The following is a 14929-nucleotide window of genomic DNA, read 5'->3' on the forward strand; positions in this document are numbered from 1 at the left end:
AAGCTGGGTATCATCTGTGAAAATTTAAGCAATGCTGTCTAATAATACTGCCTAAGGGAAGCATGTATAAAGTGAATAAAATTGGTCCTAGCACAGAACCTTGTGGAACTCCATAATTAACCTTAGTCTGTGAAGAAGATTCCCCATTTACATGAACAAATTGTAATCTATTAGATAAATATGATTCAAACCACTGCAGCACAGTGCCTTTAATACCTATAGCATGCTCTTCTTCTTTGTCTTTCGGCTGTTCCCGTTAGGGTCGCCACAGCAGATCAATCGTTTCCATCTCACCCTGTCCTCTGTATCTTCCTCTGTCACACCAACCACCTGCATGTCCTCTCTCAGCACATCCATGAACCTCCTCTTTGGTCTCCCTCTTCTCCTCCTGCCTGGTGGCTCCATCCTCAGCATCCTTCTCTCTATATACCCTGGGTCCCTCCTCTGCACATGTCCAAACCATCTCAATCTCGCCTCTCTGACTTTGTCTCCAAACCGTCCCACCTGAGCTGTCCCTCTGATATGTTCATTCCTAATCTTGTCCATTCTTGTCACTCCCAAAGAGAATCTCAACATCTTCAGCTCTGCCACCTCCAGCTCTGCCTCCTGTCTTTTTGTTAGTGCCACTGTCTCTAAACCATACAACATAGCTGGTCTCACTACTGTTTTGTAAACTTTCCCCTTCACTCTTGCTGATATTCTTCGGTCACAAATCACTCCTGCCACCTTTCTCCACCCACTCCACCCTGCCTGCACTCTCTTCTTCACCTCTCTACCACACTCTCCATTACTTTGAACAGTTGACCCCAAATATTTAAACTCATCTACTTTCACCACTTCTACTCCTTGTAACTGCACTATTCCACTGGGTTCCCTCTCATTCACACACATGTACTCAGTCTTGCTTCTACTGACTTTCATTCCCCTTCTCTCCAAAGCATATCTCCACTTCTCTAGACTAGACTCTACTTGCTCTCTACTCTCACTACAGATCACAATGTCATCTGCAAACATCATAGTCCATGGGGACTCCTGTCTGATCTCATCTGTCAACCTGTCCATCACCACTGCAAACAAGAAAGGACACAGAGCTGATCCTTGGTGTAATCCCACCTCCATCTTGAATGAATCTGTCATTTCGACTGCGCATCTCACCGCTGTCACACTATTCTTGTACATGTCCTGCACTACCCTAACGTACTTCTCTGCCACTCCAGACTTCCTCATACAATGCCACAACTCTTCTCTTGGCACCCTATCATAAGCTTTTTCTAAGTCCACAAACACGCAATGTAACTCTTTCTGTGCTTCTCTGTACTTTTCCAACAGTATTCTCAGAGCAAACATTGCATCTGTAGTACTCTGTCTCGGCATGAAACCATATTGCTGCTCACAGATCTTCACCTGTTTTCTAAGCCTAGCTTCTACTACCTATAGCATGCTCTAATCTCTGTAATAAAATTTTATGGTCAACAGTATCAAAAGTATCAAAAGAGGAATCAACTGAAAATATGAGAACATGATCACACAGCCCACAGCACCTGTGTGCTCAGAACAGGGAATCGAACCTCAACTCAGAAATTCAATTGAAGTCGTACATCAAGCAAGAAAGATTTCAAGGAAAGAATACCACCTACAAAGCTTCAACAATTAGTGTCCTCAGTTCCCAAATGCTTATTGAGTGTTGTTAGAAGACTACCGCATGCTGGGTAATCGGGAGAGTCTGGAGTTTTCCGGTGGGCTGGTCCAACCTGGGGCCGTTGTGAGGGGGTGTTATATATGCATACATATATGACCACCACTAACTGTTAGGCTACACAGCAAGACACTTGGGCTGCTGTATCTTAAAGAGAAGACATTAAGTGTTACAAATGTTTTACAATCACGAAAATTCACAAGAAAATAACTTAAGACTGCTTCTTTTGCAACGCTGTTATCTTTTCCAACGTTTAACACCCCTATGCATTCATTACAGTTAGTTCAGTCCAATCAAGCCCTGTGCGCTCAGATGGAACTTGCGGTACTAGTAAGTATAGGAGGAGTGACCCGTGAGTGAAAAGATGGACAGAAAAAAGCCAGGTGGAGCTGAAAAAGCTAGATTAAGAAAAAGAAAAGCTTTGGAGGAAGATTCTGCCAAGTGTGCAAAGCTCACAGATATTTTTTCAAGAAGAGAGAGCGAAGAGTTAAATGGTAAAGAAGGCCAGGAATAACAGGCTACATGCCTGTTGATGCCAGTATGTCAGCCGTATCAACATTTGTAGTCCAGTACCACCTCTTCCAGCTACTTATAGACTTCACTGACTTAAGCTGGACAGACACTGTACGATATTTTCAATCGCTGTACTTGGCTCCAGCTCAAACTGCAACAAAACCGCGGGGTTTAAAAGTTCAGAGTGCACGATTCATGTTCTCACACTGTACACCAGCCTTAGGTGGTGTACTGGTGAGTTAACAATACCGTTCTTGTTTTAACTAAGCTGGGCTTACACTGTGCGATTTTTGGCCCTTTTTCAGCTGATTTTTCACTTGTGCGAGAATTTTTTGGATCGCGCCGAGTTTCAACTTAATCGTGCGTCCTGCATCGTGCAGTCTACATGGAGTAATGAGCTGCGTTTAACATCTCACGACCACCTCCCGATGGGGAATCATATGGTCGGATAAAAATCAAACCTGTTTGATATTTTTGTCGGCCGTCGTGACTCGTGAGGGTTCCGCGCTGTTGAAGCAGCGCTACAAGCGTCTACGCGCTGATTACCTCGCGCACTGTGCATGAGCAAACACCGGAGAGAGCAAACAGTGATCTCATGTAAAGTCTTGTTTTTTTTATTGCGTTCCCTCGCAATAACCTAATATCATATTAAAGTTCATGTCTATCAGCGCGCACAGTGAGTGGAATCAGGTGGGGGGAGACTGTACGTATATGCGCGCGCACACACACACACACACACACACAGCAGACAACACCAAGATTTACGACAGATGAGCACAGCTGTAAGACTCCGTATGAAATATAGTTTCTTTATACAACAATGTAAGTAGCAGCACCTGTTATGAATGTTTGTTTTCTTTTTTTACCGTCCTCTTGTGAATCATGTTGCTGTGTGCGCACGCATATGCACTCAGTCTCCCCACCTGATTTCACTCACTGTGCGCGCTGATAGGCATGAAATAAATTTTTTTTTTTTAAAAAGAAAAAAAAAAGCTTCTGTTATGTTTTGCGCGGCGCGCTCTCAGCAGCTGTGGGCGGTCTTTAAACTGGCTGGAGCACTCCTTAATCTGTGTAATCCCCATAAAATCGTCCCTAAAAGCCAACAGAATTTTCCGAATGGTGTCCACCTGGAGGTCTCTCACAGTTTCTGGAAAAAATTGATGCAGCAAAGCTCCAAATCATTCAGACATTTTATTCGCAATAAAAATCTGACGAGAGGTGTGGACCACTGCTCACACAAAGCCTGCTCAAAGGCGAATGACGCAACCGACAGGCGTGAAAAAAACTCACGCATGCGCACGAAGGTTCAAGCTTGGCTGATGCAATCACACGTGATTCAAATCCATATGGTTTTTGCAAAACATAAAAAGGTCGGATACTTTTCTAACAGACAGGTGAGCAAAGGTGAGCAACATGCATATATAAGCAAAGCGATTGCTTTGCTTATATATATATATATATATATATATATATATATATATATATATATATATATGAAATCATTTCATGTGACCCGTAAAAAATTTTGCATGGTTTTTAAAGTGCTCTTTACTGACTTTGAGCGCCCTCCTCGTGCTGATGCTGTGATCGAGGTTGAGGGGTTGGTAGTAGAAGGGTTCACACTCATCACCCAAAAGATCCGACAGCAAACGGGATACCTGCAGCACACAAGCAGGATTAAAATACCACTTCCTTATGCAGGCATTAAAAATAAAACGCAACATAAACCAGACCAACCCGAGAGCAACAGCCCTTTCTGAACATCAGTGACATCTTGACATGGTGCAAGCAACTGAAAACTTTTTGACTGAACATTTTCTCTGAGTGGGCGGCCGAGCAGTAAATATGTGAGGTCCCCTAGTGGGCATGCCTCCCCTGGTACATCTCGGTAGGCGGTTGCACAGAACGAGGGCCCGTATATGACTGCTTGCAGTCCTAGTTATTATTATTATTATAAATGACTATGTGAATTTTTTTAGCTATATAAGTCACACCACAGTGCAAGTTCCAGGACCTCTCAAAAAAACCCAAAAACAAATTATGACTTATACTCCAGAACATGTGGAAACTACAAACCTTTGTAATTTCACTGAAAGCTTTGTGAGACTGTGGAGGTACAAGGTGCTCTCTCTGGCACGTCCTCTCATCCTCTTTCTCACCTCATACAAGCTCAGCTGGTGTGCTGAGGGGGAGCTGGCAATTCGACTCTGGGGAGTGGTCAAAGGTACTGGTCTTGATCCAATTTCATTCAGGTTGTCCAGGGATCCAGCCAGGTCCAGCCTCTCACTCAGGTACCTCTGGAGCAGAGTGTAGGGCAGCGAGCTGTCGAGCAGTGAGCGATACAAGCTCTCCAAGCGGTCATACGTCAGGTAGTCCAGGATGTTCAGGCCATTCTCACAGAAGAGCCGCACAAACTGGGGCTTGTCATTGATCAGAGCGTCTGTCATGGAGTCTTCCAAGTCCTCATACTACAAACACAATCAGCATCAGTGATGTCAAACATATCATTTCCATCACATTTTCTATTTTAAGACGATTGATGGAAAGAAAAACTACATTAAAATTCAGATCTTGCATCTCTCGTGTTTCTCCTCAATTTAAAATGTCAGATGTCTCTGTCTCATTCATACTTACTACACCTGGACATTAACCAGCGATGTCAGGTGACAACTGACTGATACCAGGTCACACTGGAGCAGGGGGCGGCAACAGGACTATGAGTGCAGATTTTCCTTTCTGCCAATCATCTCAGCAGCTGATTTTTCAGATGACCATGATGTCAGGTTGAGGGGAGGAGCTCATCAGTAAAACCACCTGCTGAGGTCATGGGTTTGAATAAAAACCTGCACCAACTGTGCTTTGGAGTATCCTCGGGTAAATGGTAAATGGACTGCATTTCTATAGCGCTTTTCCATCTGCATCAAACGCTCAAAGTGCTTTACACATCAATGCCTCACATTCACCCCGATTTGAGGCTTCTGCCATGCAAGGCGCCCACTACAGACTGGGAGCAACTAGGGGATTAAGGACCTTGCCCAAGGGCTCTTAGTGATTTTCCGGTCAAGCTGGGATTTGAACAGAGCATCCTCTGGTCTCAAGCCCAATGCTTAACCACTAGACCATCATCTCCCCTGGGTACAGCGGAAATGATTTCCACCGGGTGTAAAATGGAACAGAGTGGCATGCAGAGCGGCATGCAGAGCAGTGCACAGAGCGGCGCGCAGAGCAGTGCACAGAGCGGCGCGCAGAGCAGTGCACAGAGCGGCGCGCAGAGCAGTGCGCAGAGCGGCGCGCAGAGCAGTGCGCAGAGCGGCGCGCAGAGCAGTGCACAGAGCGGTGCACAGAGCGGCATGCAGAGCAGTGCACAGAGCGGTGCACAGAGCGGCATACAGAGCGGTGCACAGAGCGGCATGCAGAGCAGTGCACAGAGCGGTGCACAGAGCGGCATGCAGAGCAGTGCACAGAGCGGTGCACAGAGCGGTGCACAAAGTGGCATGCAGAGCAGTGCACAAAGTGGCATGCAGAGCAGTGCACAGAGTGGCACACACAGCGGCACACAGAGCAGTGCACAGAGCGGCATGCAGAGCAGCATGCAGAACAGCAGGCAGAGTGGTGCACAAAGTGGCACACAGAGTGGAATCCTGACATGCAGCGCGGCTGTCTGGATAGAGTCTAACAGCCATGATAATATGATAATACAGATACATCCTCTGACACATGAGGTGGACTGACAATGGATCTGTAATATCATGCACATTATGGGAGCAAGTGGCACACCGTGCAGAGCCTTTGACTCGTTGTGGTGCAGGGCGCTGTGCAGCTGCAGTGATGCTACAGCTAAGATGATGATCATAATTCCATAATTCACATATGTTATGTAACCCATGAGAGGGCATGACCATGTATCTGTGACAGCCTGGTCAGGTGAGATGCGCAGTGAGTCAGAGCCGTGCTGCACTGCACACAGCTGAACGGGTTGTCACTGTGATGCTGAGCATCAAGTGCCGTGTTTGACTGAATAGAATAGAACAGAATTTATTATCATTGTACATGACACCAGAAAAAAAATACTGTGCACGACAATGAAATTAAAAACAATCTCTTAAAAGCACATTTGAAATAAATAAATAAATAAATAACCCTAAAAATTCTACATAAAACCTAGTTAAAAAACAATCACAATCATAAAATGGCAAGTCCAGCAGCATTCAGTGCACAAATAGCTCTTCCCACAAAGCTATTTTTAAGTCTTTGTTCTGGCCTTAAGTGCCGTGTACCGTCTGCCTGATGGCAGCAATTCAAACAAATAGTATCCAGGATGGGAGGGGTCTCTGATTACAGTGCACATATAGTGGACTGTGACATAAACCAAGTTTAAAAACAAAAAATAAAAGATGACAGGTTGAATCTGCGTCCCGCTGAAGAAGAGGAGACTGTGGAGGATGAAAAGGGGGTTATCTGTGCTCTGGATTCCAAATGCGCACACACACTGACATGCACACACATACACAAAGATCAGCTCCCCCTGGAGTGGACCACATCAGCAGAGTTAACGTACACTTAAGGGAAAACTACAGTACAGACAAAACTGGCCAGCGTGGCTGTTTTATTTATTTTATTTGAAATTTTTGCAAAGAAGTGCTATATAAAAGAACTGCTGCATAAAAGCAGTGCTGCGTTTTGGATTTGAGTGCAAGCAGCACCCGCCGTGTTTGTTGCTTTGCAGTGGTTGGTGGTGGTGATGCTTGGAAAGTTGTTTTATATATATATATATATATATATATATATATATATATATATATATGGCGCGGCGCCACAGCAAAACACCTCCGTTGGAAGCCTTACAGGACAAGTTTGAACATGCCCAGCTGTTAAACAATTTCTCGGATACTCACTCAACTGAAAGCCATCAAAAGCCGCCTAAATCTTACGAATGGTTATCAACACGGAGGCGTTTTCATGTGGCGCCGCGCAATGAGCGGCTGCGTCCCGACGCGCGAATCCGTCCGCACGTCTTTCATTACAAAATCTCCTTTAACAGTGGAATGTCCGGATAAACTGCTGATCCCGACCTCTTCTGAAACTTCTCTATTCTCTCACGACGTCCTGGGTCAACAGAGGCTTAAATTTGGAAGTTTTCAGCTCAAAACAGGCTGACGACGGCGGCTCGGAGCGCGGCGTGCCGTCCGGCTCCATGGGCTGTCCTTAAAGCGACAGTAACATTCCATAATCTCTCATCAGCCGTTAAAATTTTCACCGAAAACCGTCTGAATTTCTCGAATGGTGTCCACTCGGATCTGCCTCACAGTTTCTAAAAAAATTTTGATAAAGCAAAGCGCCAGTCTCTCAGCAAGTTGTCAGACAAAGGAATTCCGACAGGAGGGGTGGACCAGTGCTCACTCAAAGCCTGCCCACAGGCGAATGATGCAACTGACAGGGGTGAAAAAACTCACGCATGCGCACGAGGGTTCAAGCTTGTTTGATGTTATCGCACGTGATTCAAATCCATATAGTTTTTGAAAAAAATAAAAAGGTCCGTTTCTTTTCTCACAGACCTCGTATAGCTTTTGTGTACTTTCTCTGTATACGTCAAAGTAATCATGAAGAATGTTGTGGGGTTGTCAATATCTTTTTGTCATCTAAATTATCTCTTACATAAAAATGTCTGGCAAAAAGCAGATGCTATTTCCTAAAATAGGGATTTTTACAATGTGTTTTGTTGATCACAGTTGTGTGTAACTGACTGCAGTAGTGTTTGATCATTTGAAGACTATAAGTGAGATGAAAATAAAACAGCGTTTTTATAAATATGTGTATGTTTTTAAAGTATGTGTATATTTTTTGACTGAAGTGTCATTTTGCAAACAATCTAGGCGATATGCAAATTGACCGTGGTATTTGGATAATTGTGTGAATATTTTTAAAAAAGGAGCTGATCACCAGAGGGCGGTATTTAGCACCTGGATTATACCATGCACACATGTGCAGAGGTCAAGTCTTGTAAATGGACTGCATTTATATCGTGCTTTTCCATCTGCATCAGATGCTCAAAGCGCTTTACAATAACCCCAATGTGAGGCTGCTGCCATACAAGGCGCTCACTACACACCAGGAGCAATAGGGGATTAAAGACCTTGTCCAATGGCCCTTAGTGAATTTCCAGTCAGGCTGGGATTTGAACTGAGGATCTTCTGGTCTCAAGCCCAACACCTTAACCACTAGGCCATCACTTCCCCTTACCAACAAAGTCACGTTAGTGGGCGTGACCTGGTGATGTCAGCCAACAGAATATGAGAGCATGTCACCCAGCATGCATTTCTTTTTTCATCTCTCCCATATAGTATATTTTGGGGTTTCCATTAGATAGCATGTAGAATATTGTTATTATTCGGGTCCTTCTTATCTCAACCCACTAAGACAATAACTGACAGACTTACACATGGACAGAAAGACTGAAGCATGCTCCATTTTTCCCTTTACCTCCCTTCCTGCTCCCCCTTCACTCACGCCATCCCTTCCGCCTCCGGGGGCTGCGTAGGTTTTTAGCTGCGGCAGGTCCCCGTTCCCCCCAAGCTAGCGGCGGCGCGACTCCAGTTGCAGCAGCCTTCACCCACTTTGCCTCAATTCGGATGACAGACTGCTTCAAGTTTAGTACACATAAACACTGTCAAATGTATATGTGTTGTCTTTAATTTTTGATGTGTGCCATTATTACGGCAAACAAGTAATAATTGTGGATTAATTGCTGTATCTTGTCTGAGGTAATTGGAGTATAAACGTAATTGCCCTTTTTTGTTATCAATAAAGTTGTCTGAAGTCTGAATACGTATTTTGTCTTCCTATAGTAAGCTAGCACGGTGTACTTTAAATAGATACCTAAAACATATTACATCATAGCTTCTGTTTCTATAATACAAAATCCATATTTATAGCTTAGCCTACTAACTATGATTTAATTTTACAAGTCTACAGACTAGGGCAACACGGTGGATTAGTGGTTAGCACTGTTGCCTCATAGCGAGAAGGTCGCTATGGTGCTCCGGTTTCCTCCCACATCCAAAGACATGCGGGTTAGGTGGATTGGAATCTTTAAACCGTAGGTGTGTGAGTGGGTGTGTCTGTGTTTGTCTGTTTGTGGTCCTGCGACAGACTGGCGTCCTGTCCTGGGTGTACCCCACCTCGCACTCTATGACTGCTGGGATAGGCTCCATCCAGCCCCATGCAACCCTTAACTGGACTAAGAAGATGAATGAATGAATGAAAGTCTACAGACTAGGTAAACATATACTACAAACTTCTGTATTAATAGTTAGGTTTTAGAAGCTAACTCCTATAATATTATGTAGTAACTATATTTCTTGTATATGTTGTTTATTACCCTGATTGTGTAAATGTCACTTATACGAGGTCTGTTAGAAAAGTATCCGACCATTTTATTTTTTTCAAAAACCTGATGGATTTGAATCACGTGTGCTTGCATGAGCCAACCTTGAACCTTCGTGCGCATGCATGATTTTTTTCACGCCTGTCGATTGCGTCATTTGCTTGTAAGCAGCCTTTGTGTGAGGATGGGTGGAGTCTCTCGTCATTTTTTCTTTGCAAGGAAAATGGCGGAACGACTGGAGCAGCGAGACTGCATCAAATTTTGCCACAAACTGGGCGACAGCCAGGTGGAAACCATTCGGATTATTCAGACGGCTTTTGGTGATGATCCTATGAGCATCACACAGATTAAGGAGCGGTATAACCGGTTTAAAGATGGCCGCACAACGGTGGAGAGCAAGCCGTGCTCCGGTCGGCCATCAACATGCTGAAATGACCAGATCATTTCCAAAGTGAATGCTGTGTTGATGTGGGACCGTCGTGTGACTATCCGAGAAATTGTGGAAGAGGTGGACATCAGCACTTTTTTGGCACATTCCACTGTGACAGAAGATTTTGCCATGAAAAGAGTTGCAGCGAAATTCATGCCGATGGCTTCGGCACGAAGCTGATGGCGGAACAAAAGCGCCTCCATGTTGATGTCTCACAGGACATGTTGTAACATGCCCAGCTCTTCCACCATTTGGAAGATTCAGGTGGCTTTCGGTGGCTTTTCAGTCGTGTGACTATCCGAGAAATTGTGGACGAGGTGAACGTCACAACATGTCCTGTGAGGCTTCAACATGGAGGCGCTTTTGCTGCGCCATCACCTTCGTGCCAATGAATTTCGCTGCAACTCTTTTCATGGCAAAATCTTCTATCACAGTGGAATGTGCCGAAAAAGTGCTGATGTCCACCTCTTCCGCAATTGCTGTGACAGTGACACACAGAGTGATGCTTCGCTCCAGGCTTTTGCCTATATGTCATGAGAGCTTAGCAGGTTGATGTCCACAGTGTGGTTGGCCGAATCCCCCTTGTCTGAAGCATGCAGGGGATCACTACACACCCTGCCTGTTGTCCTGGACAGGCGTACCAGTTCAGAGTCCTCCCTTTTGGACTCTTCCTTGCTCCCTGGACGTTCACCACGTGCATGGCAGCAGCAGTGTCTCCCTTGCAGGCTCATGGGATACAGATTCTTCCATATCTAGATGAGTGACTTGTGTGCGCTCCGAGCTGGGAGCAAGCACTCAACAACACTTTGACCCTACTGAACCACATGTCACAGCTGTTGCTGCCTGTGAATTTTGAAAAGAGGTCCTTGATTCCAAGCAAACAGGTGGTTTTTATTGGCATTGCAATTGACTGGCTGCTGATGACAGCTCACCATTCCCCACAAAGGACGATATTCTCACTCTGGTCTCCTATGTTCATAGGAATGCAAGACTGACTTATGGTCTGCTCCTCCAGTGGATGGAGAAACTGACTGTAGTGTTAGCAGTCGTACCTCTGGGACTCCTGTCTTTGTGCCCCTTACAAATTTGGCTCAAAAACCTGGGCCTTGACCCCAAGCTGCAACAGAACTTTGCATCTTCCCAGCTGATGCCTTTGACATCTTCACCTCACCCCTGGGGAGACAGGGAGTTCATGACACATGGTGTTCCTCTGGCCTCACCGCCATCCCACCAGGAGGGCATTCTAACAGATGCTTCACTTTTGAGCTGGGGTGCAATGTAGAACCATAGAATGGTCAGGGGTGTCTGGATCTCTTGGGAGAGGCTTCAGCACATCAACGTGCTAGAGCGACAGGTTTTCTGCCAAGTTCTGAAGCATTTCTCCTCTGCCGTAGGGGGAAGGGGGCACCAGGTCTGTTCATTCTCTGAGAGAAGCCCAGAAACTCCTCCAGTGGGCTTTGCCTCACTTGCAGAGTCTCAGAGCTGTGCATCTGCAGGGCATGCAGAACTATATTGCAGATTTGCTCTCACGACAGAAACCACCTCCTGCAAGTGGCAACTGAACCCGGATATGATTCAAATGATCTCAGAAAGGTATGATAAGGTGGAAGTCTATCTATTTGCATCAAATGCCACAACACACTGTCGCCTGTGGTTCTGCTTCTCAGAACTGAACATCCCCTTGGGCCAAGATGCCATGGCTTACCCTTGGCTGGGGAGCGTATACTGTATGAGTTTCCTCCTCTTCCGGTGATCATACTGACACTACACAAGATATGCATGAACGATCACACAGTGTTGCTGGTTGCTTACTGGCTACAGGACATGTTTCCCCACGAGTCTGATACTCCTCAGTGGAGAGCAAAGGCCTCTCCCTCAGAGGAAGGACCTTTTGTTGCAGTTGGAGGGATGCATTTGGCACCCTCACACAGAACATCTTCAGCTGTATGTGTGGCCCTTGAAGGGTCAGACTCCATGCTGAACTCTTGTGATCAAGCTGTCATGCAGACTGTACTGAATGCCTGCGCATCCTCCACTAGCGCTTATATGACAATAGATGGAAGCATTGCTCTGTACCAGTGCTGCTTAGCTATCATCACACATTGTTTGACAGTGATCTTTCTATCTCTACAATTAAGGTTTTGTGGCTGCTGTCTCTGCTCGGCACATTATAGTGGATTGTTGCTCATTAGGGTCACAGTCCTTGATATGCTGTTTTTAAGTGGTGCTCTCCAGCCTCGGCCTCTGAGGGTTGCACGTGTGCCATCCTGGGATCTTCCGTTGGTCCTAGAGGGCTTATGCTCTTCACCATTTGAGCCACTGGAAGGCGGTGACCTCATGTGGTTGTCTATTAAGACTGTCAGGGTAACAAGCCTGATACCAAGCCAAGGTGATACCTTGGCTGTCTTTGCCCCACAATCTGGTGGAGAGACTAATTCTAGTCTGACAGACTTCCAAAAGTAGTTTTTCTGTGGTGCAGAGCTGATTTTGCCAGTGGCCATAAGAAGTGTGAGCACAAACAACGCAGGAGCACTGACAAATGCTAGTAACACAACTGTTCAATTTAATATTAATACTACTACAGTGAGGAAAATAAGTATTTGAACACTCTGCGATTTTACTAGTTCTCCCACTTAGAAATCATGGAGGGGTCTGAAATTTTCATCTTAGGTGCATGTCCACTTTGAGAGACATAATCTAAAAAAAAAATCCAGAAATCACAATGTATGATTTTTTTAATCATTTATTTGTATGTTACTGCTGCAAATAAGTATTTGAACACCTGTGAAAATCAATGTTAATATTTGGTACAGTAGCCTTTGTTTGCAATTACAGAGGTCAAACAATTCCTGTAGTTTTTCCACCAGGTTTTCACACACTGCAGCAGGGATTTTGGTCCACTCCTCCACACAGATCTTCTCCAAATCTTTCAGGTTTGGAGTTTCAGCTCCCACCAAAGGTTTTCTGTTGAGTTCAGGTCTGGAGACTGGCCAGGCCACTCCAGGACCTTGAAATGCTTCTTACAGAGCCCCTCCTTAGTTGCCCTGGCTGTGTGTTTGGGGTCATTGTCATGCTCGACGACCCAGCCATGACCCATCTTCAATGCTCTTACTGAGGGAAGGAGGTTGTTTGCAAAAATCACGCAATACATGACCCCATCCATCCTCCCTTCAATACGGTGCAGTCGTCCTGTCCCCTTTGCAGAAGAGCACCCCCAGAGTATGATGTTTCCACCCCCATGCTTCACGGTTGGGATGGTTTTCTTGGGGTTGTTCTCATCCTCTAAACATGGTAAGTGGAGTTGATTCCAAAAAGCTCTATTCTGGTCTCATCTGACCACATGGCCTTCTTCCATGCCTCCTCTGGATCATCCAGATGGTCACTGGTGAACTTCAAACGGGCCTGGACATGTGCTGGCTTGAGCAGGGGGACCTTGCTGCCCTGCAGGATTTTAAACCATGACAGCATCATGTGTTACTAATGTAATCTTTGTGACTGTGGTCCCAGCTCTCTTCAGGTCATTGACCAGGTCCTCCTGTGTAGTTCTGAGCTTTCTCAGAATCATCCTTACCCCACAAAGTGAGATCTTGCATGGAATCCCAGACCGAGGGAGACTGACAGTCATCTTGTGTTTCTTCCGCTTTCTAATAAATAATCATAACAGTTGTTGTCTTCTACCAAGCTGCTTGCCTGTTGTCCTGTAGTCCATCCCAGCCTTGTGCAGGTCTACAGTTTTGTCCCTGGTGTCCTTAGACAGCTCTTTGGTCTTGGCTATGGTGGACAGGTTGGAGTGTGATTGATTGAGTGTGTGAACAGGTGTCTTTTATACAGATAAGTTCAAACAGGTGCAATTAATACAGGTAAAGAGTGCAGAATAAGAGGGCTTCTTAAAGAAAAATTAACAGGTCTGTGTGAGCCAGAATTCTTGCTGGTTGGTAGGTGTTCAAATACTTATTTGCAGCAGTAACATACAAATAAATTATTAAAAAAATCATACATTGTGATTTCCAGATTTTTTTTAGATTATGTCTCTCACAGTGGACATGCACCTAAGATGAAAATTTCAGACCCCTCCATGATTTCTAAGTGGGAGAACTAGCAAAATTGCAGGGTGTTCAAATACTTTTTTTCCTTACTGTAAGTGGATAATACAGTCTTCACTTCATTCAGGAACATTTGGGTTAAAAATGGGTCTGGTTTCTCACCTTATTGATGAGCCTAAATCATGGTCAGCGTGTAAAAGCTGCAGAATATTTCCTCTTCTGCCTCTATGAGAATTGTATCAAGTGTTGCAGCATGACTGACTGAGGCTCCTTTATTGCATAATTTATTTAGGCGGACAGGCTTTACGTGGGGAGGTGGGGTGACGTAATTATGACCAAAAAATCCTCAGTACTTTGCACATTTTGCAAGTTTTGCAGAATGTACATTAGTGACTGTGTGCATCTCTGCAGTTCTTTTCATATTGTGTAAAAACATACACTGTGCGTCTTTGGCTCACCTACGTTTTAAGCAATTAAACCATGTCTCTTTGTTTACTAGCTACGACAGGTGGACTGATCAGCTGTACAATATTAAAGTCAAAGTAGCATGATCAGACACATTTCAGCGGCACAGATCTGTCCATCTCTTTTTCTTCATGTCCTCTTTCTCACAATCACTGTGAGTTGAAATACATCCGTGTGTATGGCTGTGTCTCTGACTGTGTCAACACTGCATGTCCACTGCACGATCTGTGACCAAATCCAACAGGGACATACAGACATGCGTGCATGCCACATGATTTTTTTTTTAACCTCCTCAAACATGTTGGAATGCTCTGGATATGCTGACAATATGCTTCCTGTGTCGTCAACTTGTCGTCGTTAGATAGATAGATAGATAGATATTTTAATTATCCAAAAGG

The 14929-nt window shown here is 44.9% G+C and overlaps 1 protein-coding gene across 1 annotated transcript in view; it reads right to left on the bottom strand.

Annotated features, from left to right (window-relative positions):
- trpm4a (transient receptor potential cation channel, subfamily M, member 4a) overlaps positions 1–14929 on the bottom strand; it is a 505210-nt gene that overhangs the window by 281476 nt on the left and 208805 nt on the right. Inside the window, exons 11-12 of the mRNA XM_034189807.1 lie at positions 4369–4677; positions 3766–3867 (exon numbers count right to left, since the gene is read on the bottom strand). Of these exons, the coding sequence (XP_034045698.1) occupies positions 3766–3867; positions 4369–4677 (411 nt within the window). The remainder of the gene's footprint in view (positions 1–3765; positions 3868–4368; positions 4678–14929) is intronic.

Source organism: Thalassophryne amazonica, chromosome 16 (assembly GCF_902500255.1).
Source record: "Thalassophryne amazonica chromosome 16, fThaAma1.1, whole genome shotgun sequence".
In the NCBI taxonomy this organism is placed as follows: Eukaryota; Metazoa; Chordata; class Actinopteri; order Batrachoidiformes; family Batrachoididae; genus Thalassophryne; species Thalassophryne amazonica.